Consider the following 15,133-nt stretch of genomic DNA (forward strand, 5'->3'; position numbering starts at 1 on the left):
AAATTTATGTAAAAATTTGAAAAATACTTTTTTTTCAAAAATCCAAAATGGCAAAAGGCACCAGTTCACATGTTGCTTGATATGTATACACATTTTCATGAAGATATCTTCAGTAGTTTTAAAGATATGGCCCGGAAACACAGATGGAACCCATTTTTATATCCCCCACTCAACTTCATTTGGGCGGGGGATAACAAGTACGAGCTGTGTTGCTGCCCAATCACAAGCCTTTTAACTGAATGAAAGAAGACAAGCAGAGATGTGAATTCTCAAATATGTTCTTATTTATTGCAAGGAAAAAGAGTAAAAATAAATAAATAAAATCCACTGCAAAAAAGAAATCGCATTAACAGTAATTAAAAACTCTCTACAGCTTTACTATGGTCGAACAATATTATCAGCTGCTCAGGTCTTTCCCAGCAGTACCCCAACCTACCTGTGGAGGAGTCCAACACCAACATGCTAGGGGCAATCCAGTAATTCACACCTACTCAATTTTATGAGATACACACCAAATCTAAATTCCACTACATTGACCCACACAATACTGTAGCCCCAGGCACTGCAAAATGAAGCTCTCCATGTTGGCTCGGACCCCGACTGGGTGATGCTCCTGGAACAACCAAACAACAATTACAAATTTGATCATTCCAGTTGGCAAGACAATAGAAGAAAATGTTTGCCTTTGTCCTATTGAGAGAAGCCAAACATCCAGTCAACAGGAACATACTGAAATATAATAACTAAAAATATTTTTAAGGGAGGGTGGCACGGTGGTGTAGTGGTTAGCGCTGTCACCTCACAGCAAGAAGGTCTGGGTTCGAGCCCCGTGGCCGGCGAGGGCCTTTCTGTGTGGAGTTTGCATGTTCTCCCCGTGTCCGCGTGGGTTTCCTCCGGGTGCTCCGGTTTCCCCCACAGTCCAAAGACATGCAGGTTAGGTTAACTGGTGACTCTAAATTGAGCGTAGGTGTGAATGTGAGTGTGAATGGTTGTCTGTGTCTATGTGTCAGCCCTGTGATGACCTGGCGACTTGTCCAGGGTGTACCCCGCCTTTCACCCGTAGTCAGCTGGGATAGGCTCCAGCTCGCCTGCGACCCTGTAGAACAGGATAAAGCGGCTACAGATAATGAGATGATGATGAGATTTTTAAGGGAAAGAATTAAAAAGAAGAAAAATAAAGGGAACACTACAGTAAACTCAGCTTAATCACAAATTTAAGAAAGGGGGAAAGGGAGGTGAAAAAGACCAAACAAAAAGAGAAAGGCTGGACTTTTGGAAGGACTGGGCTGCAGAGGAGCAAAAATAAATATAGAAATATATATGAATTTTGTTTTCAGCAAATATCTTTATTCTGGTCACCATGCTGCAAGTGTGCTGTGAAAGTCAGAAGGCCTGTAGAACAATTTACTATACTTCAGGAGGCTCTCCTTCCATGCTAACTGGAATACTACCAATTTAGTTTGATGCCATTTCCGTTCTAATTTTTCAGTGGTCTGTCTTCAGGTGTAAGTGTGATTGTAGATCCACTTGGTTTTGAGTCACATTCCAACTCGTGTTTTAGGATTTTCAAGCCAAAATGATTTATTTCTCCAAAAAGGCACAACAAAAATTAACAAAACCGATTAAAATGCTTAAAAACTGAAAAACTATTTCCTTATCTTAATATTTTTACATCCTAAGTCCTAAAACTGCGGTCAGAAAAGGTGAGACTCCATGACCAAAACCCGAATGGTTTTGTCTCCTGATCATGCCTATTGCTCGTGACTTTCTAACACACAGTAATTAACCAAGTCTCAATGACTACTGCCACCTACAGGTACCTAGTGGAAACACATTTCTAATACCATTACTGTTATACTAATACTGGCACTTACATATCCGGCCCCTAATTGTCTTGTAAATAAACAAACAATTACCATAAACATTAAACTATACTAAAGTACTAAACTTAATAACAGTAAACAATTTGTTATATAAAACAACCAAATTTTGTACAATCTTCCTTTTTTTTTTACAATGTTTTCACGTCTGGAACTTTTTTGATCATGTTTTCAAAAAAGGGATGTTCAAAGTTTAATCTCTATTAATGCCCAATATGTCTTCATAAACTGGAACAACATGGAGTCAGAGGTTCAAGCACATGACTCACCGTTGGAGATCAGTCTTTACCACTGTCTCATGCACCAAGCAATATGCTACATATCTGCTTCAAGTAGGAGACACAGCTTGGTGACTGGTCTCAGGAGAAGATTCGTGCTGGTCTTCAGTCGAACTTGTCGAACTCTTCCCCTACTGTCCTGGATGGTCTCGATGACTCGCCCCATGATCCAGGAACTTCTGGGAGCCGAATCATCAATCAGAAGCACAATGTCCCCAACTGCAACATTACGCCTTGGGTGCAGCCACTTTTGCCTTCGCTGCAAGTCTGGCAAATACTCCTTAGTCCAGCGTTTCCAAAACAACTCTGCCATATGACCTGGCGCCATCTGCGTCTGGAGTAGATATCCTTGGCATTGAAGATACCTGGAGGTATTACAGGTTTGGTCTTCATCAGAAGAAGATGGTTCGGGGTAATTGCCTCCAAGTCGTTAGGATCATCCGACACTTTCGTGAGAGGGCGGCTATTGATGATGGCCTCAACCTCACACATAAGTGTTTGCAGACCTTCCTCATCCAAAGTCTGCTGCTTCACGATAGAATTCAGGATCTTCCTCACTGATCTTATCTGGCGTTCCCACACCCCGCCATGGTGGGACGCTGTTGGGGGGTTAAAGATCCACTTAATGTTCCTTTGTGCCATTTCAGCTTCAATCTGTTCCTGATTCAACTCCTGTACTGCCTGTCGCAGCTCACGTTCTGCACTGATGAAGTTTGTGCCGTTGGCCGATCCGATCACTTTGACTTGACCCCTTCTAGCAACAAATCTTCGTAGGGCATGAATACAGGAGTCTGTATCAAGTGAACTTGCCACCTCGGTGTGAACTGCTCTCACTGCAAGACACGTAAAAAGCACTCCATATCTCTTCAATGTTGTACGGCCTCTCTTGACGTCGAATGGGCCGAAATAATCGACACCGACATTAGTAAATGGCGACTCGTCAGGTAAGACTCTGTCTTTTGGAAGGTCGGCCATAATCTGACTGCTTGCAGTGCCGTGAAGCCGTCTACAGGTGACGCACTGAGACAGCATGTTCCTAATGACGGCATGAGGCTTAGGCAGCCAATACTTTTGCCTCGACTTTGACAGCATATAATTGCGACCACTATGTCCAACTTCTTTATGAACTGCTCTTAGGATAAGCAATGTAATGTGCATATCCTTTGACAAGATAGCCGGGTACTTTGACTCTTCAGGCATACTGGCTCTATTCAGTCTGCCACCCACTCTCACAATGTTGTCCTGCAAGACAGGTGACAACCTGTAGAGGGGGCTGCTCTTTGAGACCAACTTCCCTTGTTCCAATGCAGCTATCTCTTTAGAGAATGCACGTTGCTGGCTGATTTGTACAATCTCTAACTCAGCCTCCAAGATGTCATCCAAGGATGGAGGACTGACACACAAAGAAGCCTTCAGTTCAGCCATCCTTCTTTCCACGTTCTTCTTATCCTTTCCAAGACCATCACTTCCTTCTTTCAAGGCTGATGCAAATTCCTTTTGTTTTTGACTTAGAAGCTTCAGGGTGTTCTTAAGCTTGATCATCCACGCAACCACTCGCTTCAGACGATGCCAATCTGAATAATGATGGATGAACTTTAGGACTACATCCTCTGCGTTCTCAGTGACCACAGTGAATACCGCAGCTTCCTTCACTTCAGGATCCTTCACCAGAGACTGATTGAAACTGTCTGGAAAGCTAGGCCATGCGTCCTCAGGCCGCAACAGGAATTCCGGCCCCGATAACCAGGTATTGGCCCTCAGGAACGCTTCCACTGTGCAACCTCTGGAAGCATGGTCCGCTGGATTGTTGAAGGATTCCACATACCTCCACTGGCTTACTTTGCACTGTTCCCTGATTGCTGTAATCCGGTTGGCAACAAATGTACGAAACCTTGCTGATTCATTCTGGATGTACCTAAGGACTGTGGTACTATCAGTCCAGAATACCGATTCCTCCAAATCCATGTCTAGCTCGGCTCGTATCATGTTGTCCATCTTCGCAGCTACAGTCGCTGCAGTGAGCTCCAGCCTGGGTATCGTGACTGGTTTTAGAGGCGCAACTCTTGCCTTTCCCATGATGAAAGAACACTGTTCTTCATGCTTCTCATTTTTCAAGACCAGGTAAGTACAAGTGCCATAACCTCGCTCACTAGCATTGGTGAAATGATGCAGTCTGGCTGTTGTAGCTGTTCCAAAGTCATGTGTCTTAACACATCGCCTCACTTCCAGCTCTGACAACTTGTGCAGGTGAGTTATCCATTGTTCCCACTGCTTCACTAGGGGTTCTGGCATATCATCATCCCAACCATGTTTCCTCACACACAATTCCTGCAGTATACCTTTCACTGGGAGGATTATGGGAGAGAGAATTCCTAGAGGGTCATAGATGGAACTAACCATGGACAACAAACCTCGTCTTGTAAGCACTCTCCTCTGAATGGTTACTTTGAACTTCAAGGCATCTGATTCAATGCACCATTGTACCCCTAGAGCTCTTTCCAGAGGAAGCGAGTCTTTGTCCAAATCCAAATTTCTGACCCCTGAGGCCCTTTCCTCTTCTGGAACTGATGCCAGGACTCGGCGGCTATTAGAGGTCCACTTGGTCACTCTAAATCCGCCCAAAGCGCACAGAGCTCTTACTTCCTGTATCAGTGCCACTGCTTCATCTTCAGATGCAACTGACCGTAGGCAGTCGTCGCCATAAAAGTGTCGCATCACTGTCTTGGATGCCTCTGCACTGAACTGATCTTGAAAGCGCTCAGCACACTGCCTGAGTGCATAGTTGGCACAACTTGGGGATGAGGTTGCCCCAAATAAGTGCACAACCATCCTATGTTCCTCCAACTCTTGTCTGTGGTCCCCCTGTGGCCACCACAGGAATCTCAAAAGGTTCACATCTTTGGCAGGGACCCGTTCCTGATGGAACATGCCTTCTATATCTGACATGAAGGCTACTGTTTCTTGCCTGAACCTTAACAAGACACCAATCAAGGAGTTGGTTAGGTCAGGTCCTTGAAGTAGCTGTGAGTTCAGAGAAATTCCTTGGAACTTGGCTGCACAATCGAAGACTACCCTGATCTTATGGTTGGTAGGGTGGTAGACCCCGTGATGTGGGATGTACCACGTCCGCCCGTCATCTTCGTTGTTGTGGACCTCATCTTCGGGAATTTTCTCTGCATAGCCCTTCTCCAGCATGTCACTCATGAACTTGACATAATCCTGACAGAACTTCTCATTCCTCATGAATTTCCTTCGCAGATGCTCTGCCCTTTGCACAGCTATCATGGGGTTGTTTGTTAACTTGGCATCCACCGCTTTCAGGGGAAGACCAATGCTAAAGTGTCCGTCGACCAATTGTACCGACTTAGACACGGAATCCATGAATCGTCTGTCTTCTACAGACATTTCTACTTTCTCTGCTTGCTGAGCTTCAGGAAAGTCAAGCTTCATCTGATGTTGAATGAGATTGTCAAGACATGCCACAGAAATTCTGTTCGCTGCCACTTCTGGCCATTCCTCATCATTCTCCATTGGGTCTTCCTTCTGTAGAGGGCCATTTACAACCCACCCAAGGACGGTTCTGATAGCATAAGGCCCATTACCCTCGCTATTAACAACCTTCCATGGCTCCAAAGCCTTCGGCACATTGGTTCCTATTAATAATCCTACGCCAGCCTCAATCTCCTGGACATGGATTTCTTTCAGGTGTGGCCATTTATCCACATCATCTTGTCTAGGAATGCAGTCCTCCTTGACGGGAATTTCCTTTTGTGAATACACCTGAGGCAGTGACACATAGGAATCACCTTCCAATCCACAAATCTCCAGTCCTGTGACAACATATGTGCTAACAGGTCTTTCTTGTCCCATCATGCAAAGTAAGATGTTTGTCTTTCTTCCAGTCACATTTAGGTCACGCATCAAGTCTTCAGAACAGAAACAAGCTGAACTGCCTGAATCTAAAAATGCATAGGTCTGCACAACATGTGTTCCTTTCACAGACTTAACTTTCACTGGAACCACAGCTAGGGCACATTTTGCATCCCCGGCCCCAGTGCAACCACAAGTTTCCTTATCCAGAGATGGTGGACTGCTGTCAGTCACTGTCTTGTTATTCTCGGTTTGGCCAGTAAGCTTGCTGGCTATGTGCAGAATAGTAGGGTGTTTCAATGAGCACTTCTTGCATGTTATTTTCTGCTCACAAGTTTTGCTCAAATGCCCAGGTGACAGGCAACCAAAGCATAAGCCTTTGGACTTCAAAAATTCTAGCCTCTCCTTGTGAGGTTTCTGCACAATGGTCTTACAAGATGCCAGCTTGTGTTCTTTCTGACAGAAATGACACTTCTCGCTAGAGGAACTCAAGTCCTTTGCCTTGCTTGTTGACTGTTTAGCATCAGTCACAGGTTCAGCACTTATTGCAAATGTGCTTTTCATTTCTTTGGACTTTTGTGTGTGGCCAGGTTTAGCTATGCCTTTGTCTTTTGAACTCGCAGGCTCTTGAATGTTGCCAAATAATGGATCAGTAGCTATTCTTGCCTGTCTCTCCACAAAGTACACCAAATCTTCAAACCTGGCTCTGAAACCGGTCTTTTCTTGTATGTCACACGCGAATCCCCTCCACCTTTCTCTCAACCTGAAAGGAAGTTTTGCAATAATTGCACGCATGTTAGTTGGACTATCCATCTCTTCTTTAAACTCCATTCCTTCCACTGTATTAAGATAACTTGTGAGAAAAACAGCCAATTCAGTCAAAGATGCTACGTCTTCTGATTTTAAGACAGGCCACTTCAAAGCCTTCTCCACTTACGTCATAGCAATGGTGTATTCGTTAACATAATGCTGGTGCAATAGCCTTTTGGCCTCTTTGTACCCTAAGACAGGATGCATATGCTGACAACTTCGTACAAGCACTTTGGGTTGACCGCTTGTGTACTGCTCCAGAAAGTATAGACGGTCTTTACTACTGGGGGTTCTGTCTTCAATTCCATGCTCAAAGGCTTTAGTGAAAAATCTGTATTCAGTTGGGTCACCACTAAAAACAGGAATGTCCACTTATGGTAAGGATGACAACCTTTGTTGTTTCACAAGCAGCTCGGTGATATCATTCTGATGCTTCATAACATCAAGCAGGTCTTTAATCTGCATGTCGTCATGTCTTCCACCAACATGAGCACTGTCAGCACATGAGCGTGAAGGAGATGAAACATTGCTGTGTGCATTTTGCATTCTACTTGTAGAGTAATGTGGCCTTGGTTGTGAAGACTGCCTTGTTGGTAGTAGTACAGGAAAAGCCACATCTTCCTCACCTTCCTCTTCATCTTCCGAGAATACTGCTTCAGCATGCAAATTCCTTACCTCAGGTGCCTTTACTTGTTCTTGCACTTCAGACTCATGCAAACTAAGCACTTCAATCTTCGCACTTGCTGCAGCAATAGCTGTTTGCAGTTCAAGCTCCTCTTTCTTTGCTTGCAACTGGGCCAATTCTCTGTCAATTTCTTGTTTTTGTTTCAATGCACTAGCCTGTGCAATCAAAGCTGCTCTTTCAGCCTCATACTTAAGCCTTGTAGATGAGGTAGTTGAAGACACAACTGAACCTGCTCTGCTGCAAGGAGCATTCCCCAACCTATGTGATAAACTGACCATCGAAGCACTATCTGCAGGGCTCACTTCAGCATCATACTGTCTTGCTTCTTTAGCTTGCTCAGCAGCTCTTTGTAACCAGTTCTCAACATCCTCCACAAAACTGTTAAGATATTTGGTCCTAGATTCATACCAGGTTTTCTGATCTTTAATCATATCCTGTTCAGACATTCTTTTGCTGTTTTATTCAGGCTGCAAAAATCCATGTGCACTTGTGTAAACTCCGTTGATAATTTCTGGGACACACTATCAGCATTATTTTCATCTTCCATTAGGACATCAATCTCCTTCATTATTCGACTGAGGTGTGCAAACTTGGATTTCCTATCTGCCAATGTCATGCTAAGCTTTTGTTCAATGCCTTTAGCAGTCAGCTTTAATGTCCTCTTAGGACAAACAGCAGCATCACTTTGTTCATACATTTTAAATCCTCCAAAATGTTCCTATTTTCCACAGACACAATTCCAATAATCGTTATATGTGGTTATTTTCCATAAGCCAGGCTTCCATATTCAGCAGAACTAGCATTAGCAGACAGCAGTAATACGAAAATTTAGCTGAGTCATTGGCTAACTCCATTAGCAAAGCCGGACACATTTTCTTACTTGTTCCTTCGACAAAATTCCAAACTTGAGGTCAATACTTGCATGTAGATGACTGAATCCACTCTTAAGGACATCCACAGAGTTTTCTTTATCCATTTGGAGCTCTTTTCTGACTATTTGTAGATCCACTCGGTTTTGAGTCACATTCCAACTTATGTTTTAGGATTTTCAAGCCAAAATGATTTATTTCTCCAAAAAGGCACAACAAAAATTAACAAAACCGATTAAAATGCTTAAAAACTGAAAAACTATTTCCTTATCTTCATATTTTTACATCCTAAGTCCTAAAACTGCGGTCAGAAAAGGTGAGACTCCCTGACCAAAACCCAAATGGTTTTGTCTCCTGATCATGCCTATTGCTCGTGACTTTCTAACACACAGTAATTAACCAAGTCTCAATGACTACTGCCACCTACAGGTACCTAGTGGAAACACATTTCTAATACCATTACTGTTATACTAATACTGGCACTTACAGTGATTATTATACCAGGGTGCAAGTTGAAAAGTAAAATAAGTGAAAAATTTCCCCTCACACAAACTTCGTGTTGCATCCTGTGGGATCCCAGCCCTGATGATCAAGTCTGATCTTATCTAGATCTCCTGTGAAGCTTTGGAAAGCTTCATTCAAAAAAAAAAGCTCACAATCTCTTTGTTTCTGCGTTTGTATTTGTTTATAAAGCATCACCTGTTCAATCTGGATCAAGTATTCACACTGATTACATCCCAAACCTCAAACATTACCAGTGACTCTCTTCATTGGGATTGCAAGCTGAGAACTTGCTAGTGGTGGAAGATGTTTATTATTATTTATTATTGGTGGTGACAGACATTAATTACTGCATTTCGTTGCCTTAGTACTTGTCACTTGTCAAATGACTATCAAGTTGAATCTGATCTGATCTAATCTAATCTGTTCTCAGCATCCAGGAAAGCAGTCTGTCCAACACTATAAGTTGAGACCACAACATTCACTGGAAGAAAACAAAGAGCACCAGATGGTGAGCAACACCACAACACAGAAAGATGTCCATCCTCAGCTTGTCTACATGTCTAGCATGCGGAGAAAAAGGCATTTAGGTTATTTATTTTAAATGCTGGTGATATTTTGTGTGATTTTTTTTTCTCAGGAGAGAAAATCAAATGGAGTAGAAGACCTGTTGCTTCGACTTGGTCTGAAGAAGAAATATGAAGACAAACTTACCAGCACACACTTTCTTGAAATATCCAAATCCACTTTAGAGTACAAAGAGCCCAGTAAAGAGAACGAACTGGTTCATGTTTTCATGCAGCGGCTTTTGACAGGAGATTACAGAGCAAGACACATCTCTGTCAGAAACGAAACCAACGTACCTAAATCTCTGACAGGAGCTAAAGGAGGTGCTTTTGCTGATCTTTTTAAAAAACAGAATGTAAAGACTGAAAGGAAACAGGCTGAGATTCACCCAATGGATGTTCAGATGGCAGTGTTCCTTTGTGCAGATCATTTTCTTCAACAAATCATGGTGACTAAACTGGCACAGTGTCAGTATGCGATCCCTCTGCTGGTGCCCAATCCCTTTAGTGGGAAAATTGAATTTCCTCTCTGGACAATGCGGCAAATCAACAAGAGCTGGAAGTCGACTGATGCTTCAGGACAAATCATCAGCGAGACTCGACCTGTTTCCAAAGCAGAAACTCCAATGGTGGCATTCTTCAGGCTTGGGTCTGTTTCCTCATCCAAGTCTCAGCTGATTAACAACCTGATTAATGAGAGGCACAACACATTTTTCCACAGACACTGTCCAGGCAGCAGCAGAAACTGTCTACTGATGGATGGAGTGGTAGAGATTGCTTGGTACTGTCCATCTGGGAAAAGCTCTGATCATTTCACTGAATGTGTTGCTTTCTGTAATCTTCATGGTGATTCCAGCAGAGCTGTAACTCAGAGAGAGATACTTACGACCATGGCCTCTGTAAATATTGTACTTTTGCCTAAGCTTGATGAGAATGATAATAATATGAGACTTGTAGAGGAGCTTTGCAAATCTCCAACACCTCTCATTGTTGTTCTTACTGATGAAGAGAATGATGATGAAGATGATGTGTGTGAGATCGGTACAGGAAAATACAGAGTGGAACTAAAAAGTAGAAGTCAGTCTAATGCATCTATTGTACTCAGAAATATTATCAGGAAATGTCTCTCACAAAAACACAGGACCTTCAATCTTGAGAAAATGACCAACAACTCAGAGGTCAGTGTGGATGAGCACAATGAGGCCTGTAAGAGAGGAAAGGAAGCTGCACAAAATATAATGGGTTTTCTCAAAGGAAAAGATCCACTGAGGGTAAAAGAGAAATATCTGCCCTGCCAGGGAAAACTGTGGCACGACTGGTGCCAAACGAGCAAAGACTTACGGCGACTTCAAAGTAACAACATAGAAAATGAGCTCAGCAACAAGAAAACTAAAATGAAGGATCTCAGAAGGAAACAACAGGAACATGGATTCAGTGACCTCATGAAGTTATTTGTCGATGGTTTGATCAGTGAGAGATTAAACCTGTCAGTCAGTGAGAGAGTGTATTTCCTCAGATGGACTGAAATTGGGCTGACTGAATTCACTTCAGAGAAACTCTCTACCATCCAACAAGAATATTACCAAAAATGGATAGATGTGCATGACTTAAAAAAGCAAGACAAACCTGAAAAGCAAAAAACGGAACGAATAAATCTGGACAAACTGAAGGCTGAAGAATCAAACTTAAAAAAAATATCAAAAGAACTGAATGCTACTAACTTTGGCTTGGAGCACATGCTGAGAGAGATGGGCCAGATTTATGAAGCCTCTGTCTCTGAAGACAAGAGCACGACAGGGAACCGGGTTGGAAACATGAATAAATTGCCTGAACTTGCTGCTAAGCTCATGATATCTGGGCACCCGATGGAGCTGATGGACGGTGATGCAGCTTATGTTCCTCTAACCTGGGTTTCAGCTGTTTTTGATGAAGTCATCAGGATACTGGGAGACCAGAGAGTTTTTGTGTTGTCAGTTTTGGGAATTCAGAGCTCTGGGAAATCCACTATGCTGAACGCCATGTTTGGGCTCCAGTTTGCAGTCAGTGCAGGCAGATGCACCAGAGGAGCCTTTATGCAGCTGGTTAGAGTTTCTGAGGACATGAAGGAAGAGTGGAAGATTGACTACATTTTAGTTGTTGATATTGAAGGTCTCAGAGCTCCAGAACTGGCTGGAAGCAACACCATCCATCATGACAATCAACTTTCCACATTTGTGGTAGGATTAGGAAACATGACTTTGATTAACATCTTTGGAGAGAACCCAACTGAGATGCAGGAAATACTTCAGATTGGTGTTCATGCATTCCTGAGGATGAAGAAGGTCAGGCTAAACCCCAGCTGCATGTTTGTGCATCAGAATGTTTCTGATATTGCAGCTAGAGAGAAAATCCTGGATGGAAGGAGAAATTTGCAGGAAACACTGGATAAAATGACTAAATTAGCAGCTAAAGATGAAGACTACTGTACAGAAAATTTCACTGATGTCATTGCGTTTGATGTAGAGCGTGATGTGAAGTATTTTTCACAACTCTGGGAGGGTTCTCCACCCATGGCACCACCAAACCCATGCTACAGTGAGAACATCCAGGAACTAAAGAGAGATATTCTTTCTCATGCAAAAACTAAAGATGGCCTGAAGTTATCACAGTTTCAAAAGTGTGTGAAAGATCTGTGGAATTCTTTACTGGACGAAAATTTAGTTTTCAGTTTTAAAAATGCACAAGAGATCTCAGTGTACAGGAGACTGGAGCAGAAGTATGGGAACTGGACCAGGAGTCTGATGACTGTACAAAACAAAATGCTGAACAGAGTAGCCAGTGGAATCATAGAAACAGACCAGATGAAAGTTCTGGAAGAAGAAATGGCAGGAACACTAAAGGATGTCCAAAATGCATTTAAACAATATTTTGAAGAAGACAATGAAAAGGAAACACTGATTCAGTGGAAATGCAGATTTGAGACCCAAATCCAGCATCTCCATGATGATCTAATAGAGGAAGCAAAGAGGAAAGTGGATGATAGCATTCAACAGAGACAAAACTTTGATCAGCAACATGTGAGCTACGAGAAGACACTCTTTGAAAAGAGCAAAGAGCTTGCTTCAAGACTTAAAAGACAGACTAACTGTAAAATGGACACAAGTAAGGAGTTTGATTCCCTGTGGGAACAATGGGTCTCTGAAATAACTAAACAAGCTCCAAAAATCAAAGATGTTAACATCTCAAACGAGATAATGGACGTTCTGGGAGAGGTCTACAAACATGACTTGGTTTCAAATCGAAAGCGTTCTTCAGAGTATAGAGGAATTGGAATTGTCAGTGATTACAGCAGCTATATCCCAACTTCCAAGGGCATGATGAAATGGATTATGGGTAAAATTTTGAGAAATCCTCTTACACCAGAGAACTTAAACCAACCCATACATGATCTCATTAATCAGGTCACTGAAGAAACCAAAAAACAGGTGGAGTCATTTCCGTTCTCAACACAGGGATACAATTCACATTATATTCAACGCATTGCACAGGACGTCAAAACCCAGGTGCAGGAATTTGAAACACGATTCAAGAAAGATCAAAAGTTATCTGACGATGTCTCTGTCCTTACCCAAGATTTCTATGTCGATCTCTCACTTTATGTGTGTGAACAGTCAGCAGAACGCATCTCAGAGCTTCACAGGAAATTCAGAGAAGTAAATGATCCACTTAATTATTTTGAAAAGAAAAGGGATGAGTATTTTAACATCTTTCAGAAATACTATGAGGGAGCAACATCAGCAGCGATACTTGGAGACCGGGTTTGCGGTAAACTGAAAGAAGCGATTCTTCAGAGTGTCTACAACAAGATCGCTCTATTTGTGTCTGGACAGATGAGAGAGAAAGCACCATTTAATGGGAACAGAGCTGATCTGGAAAAACACATTCTCAAGTCTTTAGCAGAGCAGAAGGGAGATAAGGATGAGAGGTTTAAAAACTACTTAACGTACATGTACCGTCCTAAAGTCCACTTTGAGGAGTTCATCAAGGCCAGGGTTAAAGAGTTCATGGCAGCTGAAAACCCAAAAGCAGTTTCTGTAATTGAAGAGTGCATTGATCAGAAACAGACCAGCATCATCACTGCTGCAACAAAGACGACAGATGAAGTCAAACGTGTCAAAGGTGATGCAAATCAGTGGCTGGATGTTTTTACTAAGAGCCTTGCAGATGAGTTAGGAGATACGAGAGTTCAGTTGTGTGATGAAGAGTGTAAGAATAGCATTGACTTTGATATTCTTGTGGAAGCCATAAGGAAGGAACTCCCAGCTGTTGTTGAAGAGTTAAAGAAACGTCTCAGTAAGATTTCACACTTTTCCATGGAGAAGTTCAGAGAAAGACCTGATGAGATTCTAATCAAACATTTCTGTGGGTGCTGCTGGAAACAGTGTCCTTTCTGTGGAGCCGTCTGTACCCACAGCCAAGAAGGTCATCCTGGAGATCACAATGCTGATTATCATCGCTCCGCTGCAGTGAGAGGAATCTGTTATAGGGGCACAACAGAATTCTGCATAGAGTTTTGCACAACAAAGGTAGCAAGTGACCGCTCCTTTTACCCATCCAGTGAACCTGAGACTCCTGTTCCTTATAAAGATTACAGGAAAGCAGGTGGGGTGTATCCTGAATGGGGAATCTCCCCTGATTTTTCCACATTCGCTTACTGGAAATGGTTTGTTTGTGAATTTCAGGAAAATCTTGAAAAACGCTATAACAAACAGTTTTGTGGTAAAGGGAAGATTCCTGCTGAGTGGAAAAAGTTTACCCTGTCAGATGCTGTTAAAAGTTTAAGAATACATTAATACAACCCCGATTCCAAAAAAGTTGGGACAAAGTACAAATTGTAAATAAAAATGGAATGCAATAATTTACAAATCTCAAAAACTGATATTGTATTCACAATAGAACATAGACAACATATCAAATGTCGAAAGTGAGACATTTTGAAATTTCATGCCAAATACTGGCTCATTTGAAATTTCATGACAGCAACACATCTCAAAAAAGTTGGGACAGGGGCAATAAGAGGCTGGAAAAGTTAAAGGTACAAAAAAGGAACAGCTGGAGGACTAAATTGCAACTCATTAGGTCAACTGGCAATAGGTCATTAACATGACTGGGTATAAAAAGAGCATCTTGGAGTGGCAGCGGCTCTCAGAAGTAAAGATGGGAAGAGGATCACCAATCCCCCTAATTCTGCGCCGACAAATAGTGGAGCAATATCAGAAAGGAGTTCGACAGTGTAAAATTGCAAAGAGTTTGAACAGATCATCATCTACAGTGCATAATATCATCAAAAGATTCAGAGAATCTGGAAGAATCTCTGTGCGTAAGGGTCAAGGCCGGAAAACCATACTGGGTGCCCGTGATCTTCGGGCCCTTAGACGGCACTGCATCACATACAGGCATGCTTCTGTATTGGAAATCACAAAATGGGCTCAGGAATATTTCCAGAGAACATTATCTGTGAACACAATTCACCGTGCCATCCGCCGTTGCCAGCTAAAACTCTATAGTTCAAAGAAGAAGCCGTATCTAAACATAATCCAGAAGCGCAGACGTCTTCTCTGGGCCAAGGCTCATTTAAAATGGACTGTGGCAAAGTGGAAAACTGTTCTGTGGTCAGACGAATCAAAATTTGACG

At 42.5% G+C, this 15,133-nt stretch overlaps 1 protein-coding gene across 2 annotated transcripts in view; it reads left to right on the forward strand.

Annotated features, from left to right (window-relative positions):
• The window catches only part of LOC132897869 (interferon-induced very large GTPase 1-like), a 31,334-nt gene extending 16,598 nt beyond the window's left edge, over window positions 1-14,736 (forward strand). For both annotated transcript variants that reach the window (XM_060939115.1, XM_060939116.1), the window contains 2 exons: window positions 9,327-9,404; window positions 9,534-14,736. In XM_060939115.1, coding sequence (XP_060795098.1) covers window positions 9,402-9,404; window positions 9,534-14,291 — 4,761 coding nt within the window. In that variant the 5' untranslated portion in view covers window positions 9,327-9,401 and the 3' untranslated portion in view covers window positions 14,292-14,736. The remainder of the gene's footprint in view (window positions 1-9,326; window positions 9,405-9,533) is intronic.
• The last annotated feature ends 397 nt before the right edge of the window (window positions 14,737-15,133 follow it).

Source organism: Neoarius graeffei, chromosome 14, assembly GCF_027579695.1.
Source record: "Neoarius graeffei isolate fNeoGra1 chromosome 14, fNeoGra1.pri, whole genome shotgun sequence".
Lineage (NCBI taxonomy): Eukaryota > Metazoa > Chordata > Actinopteri > Siluriformes > Ariidae > Neoarius > Neoarius graeffei.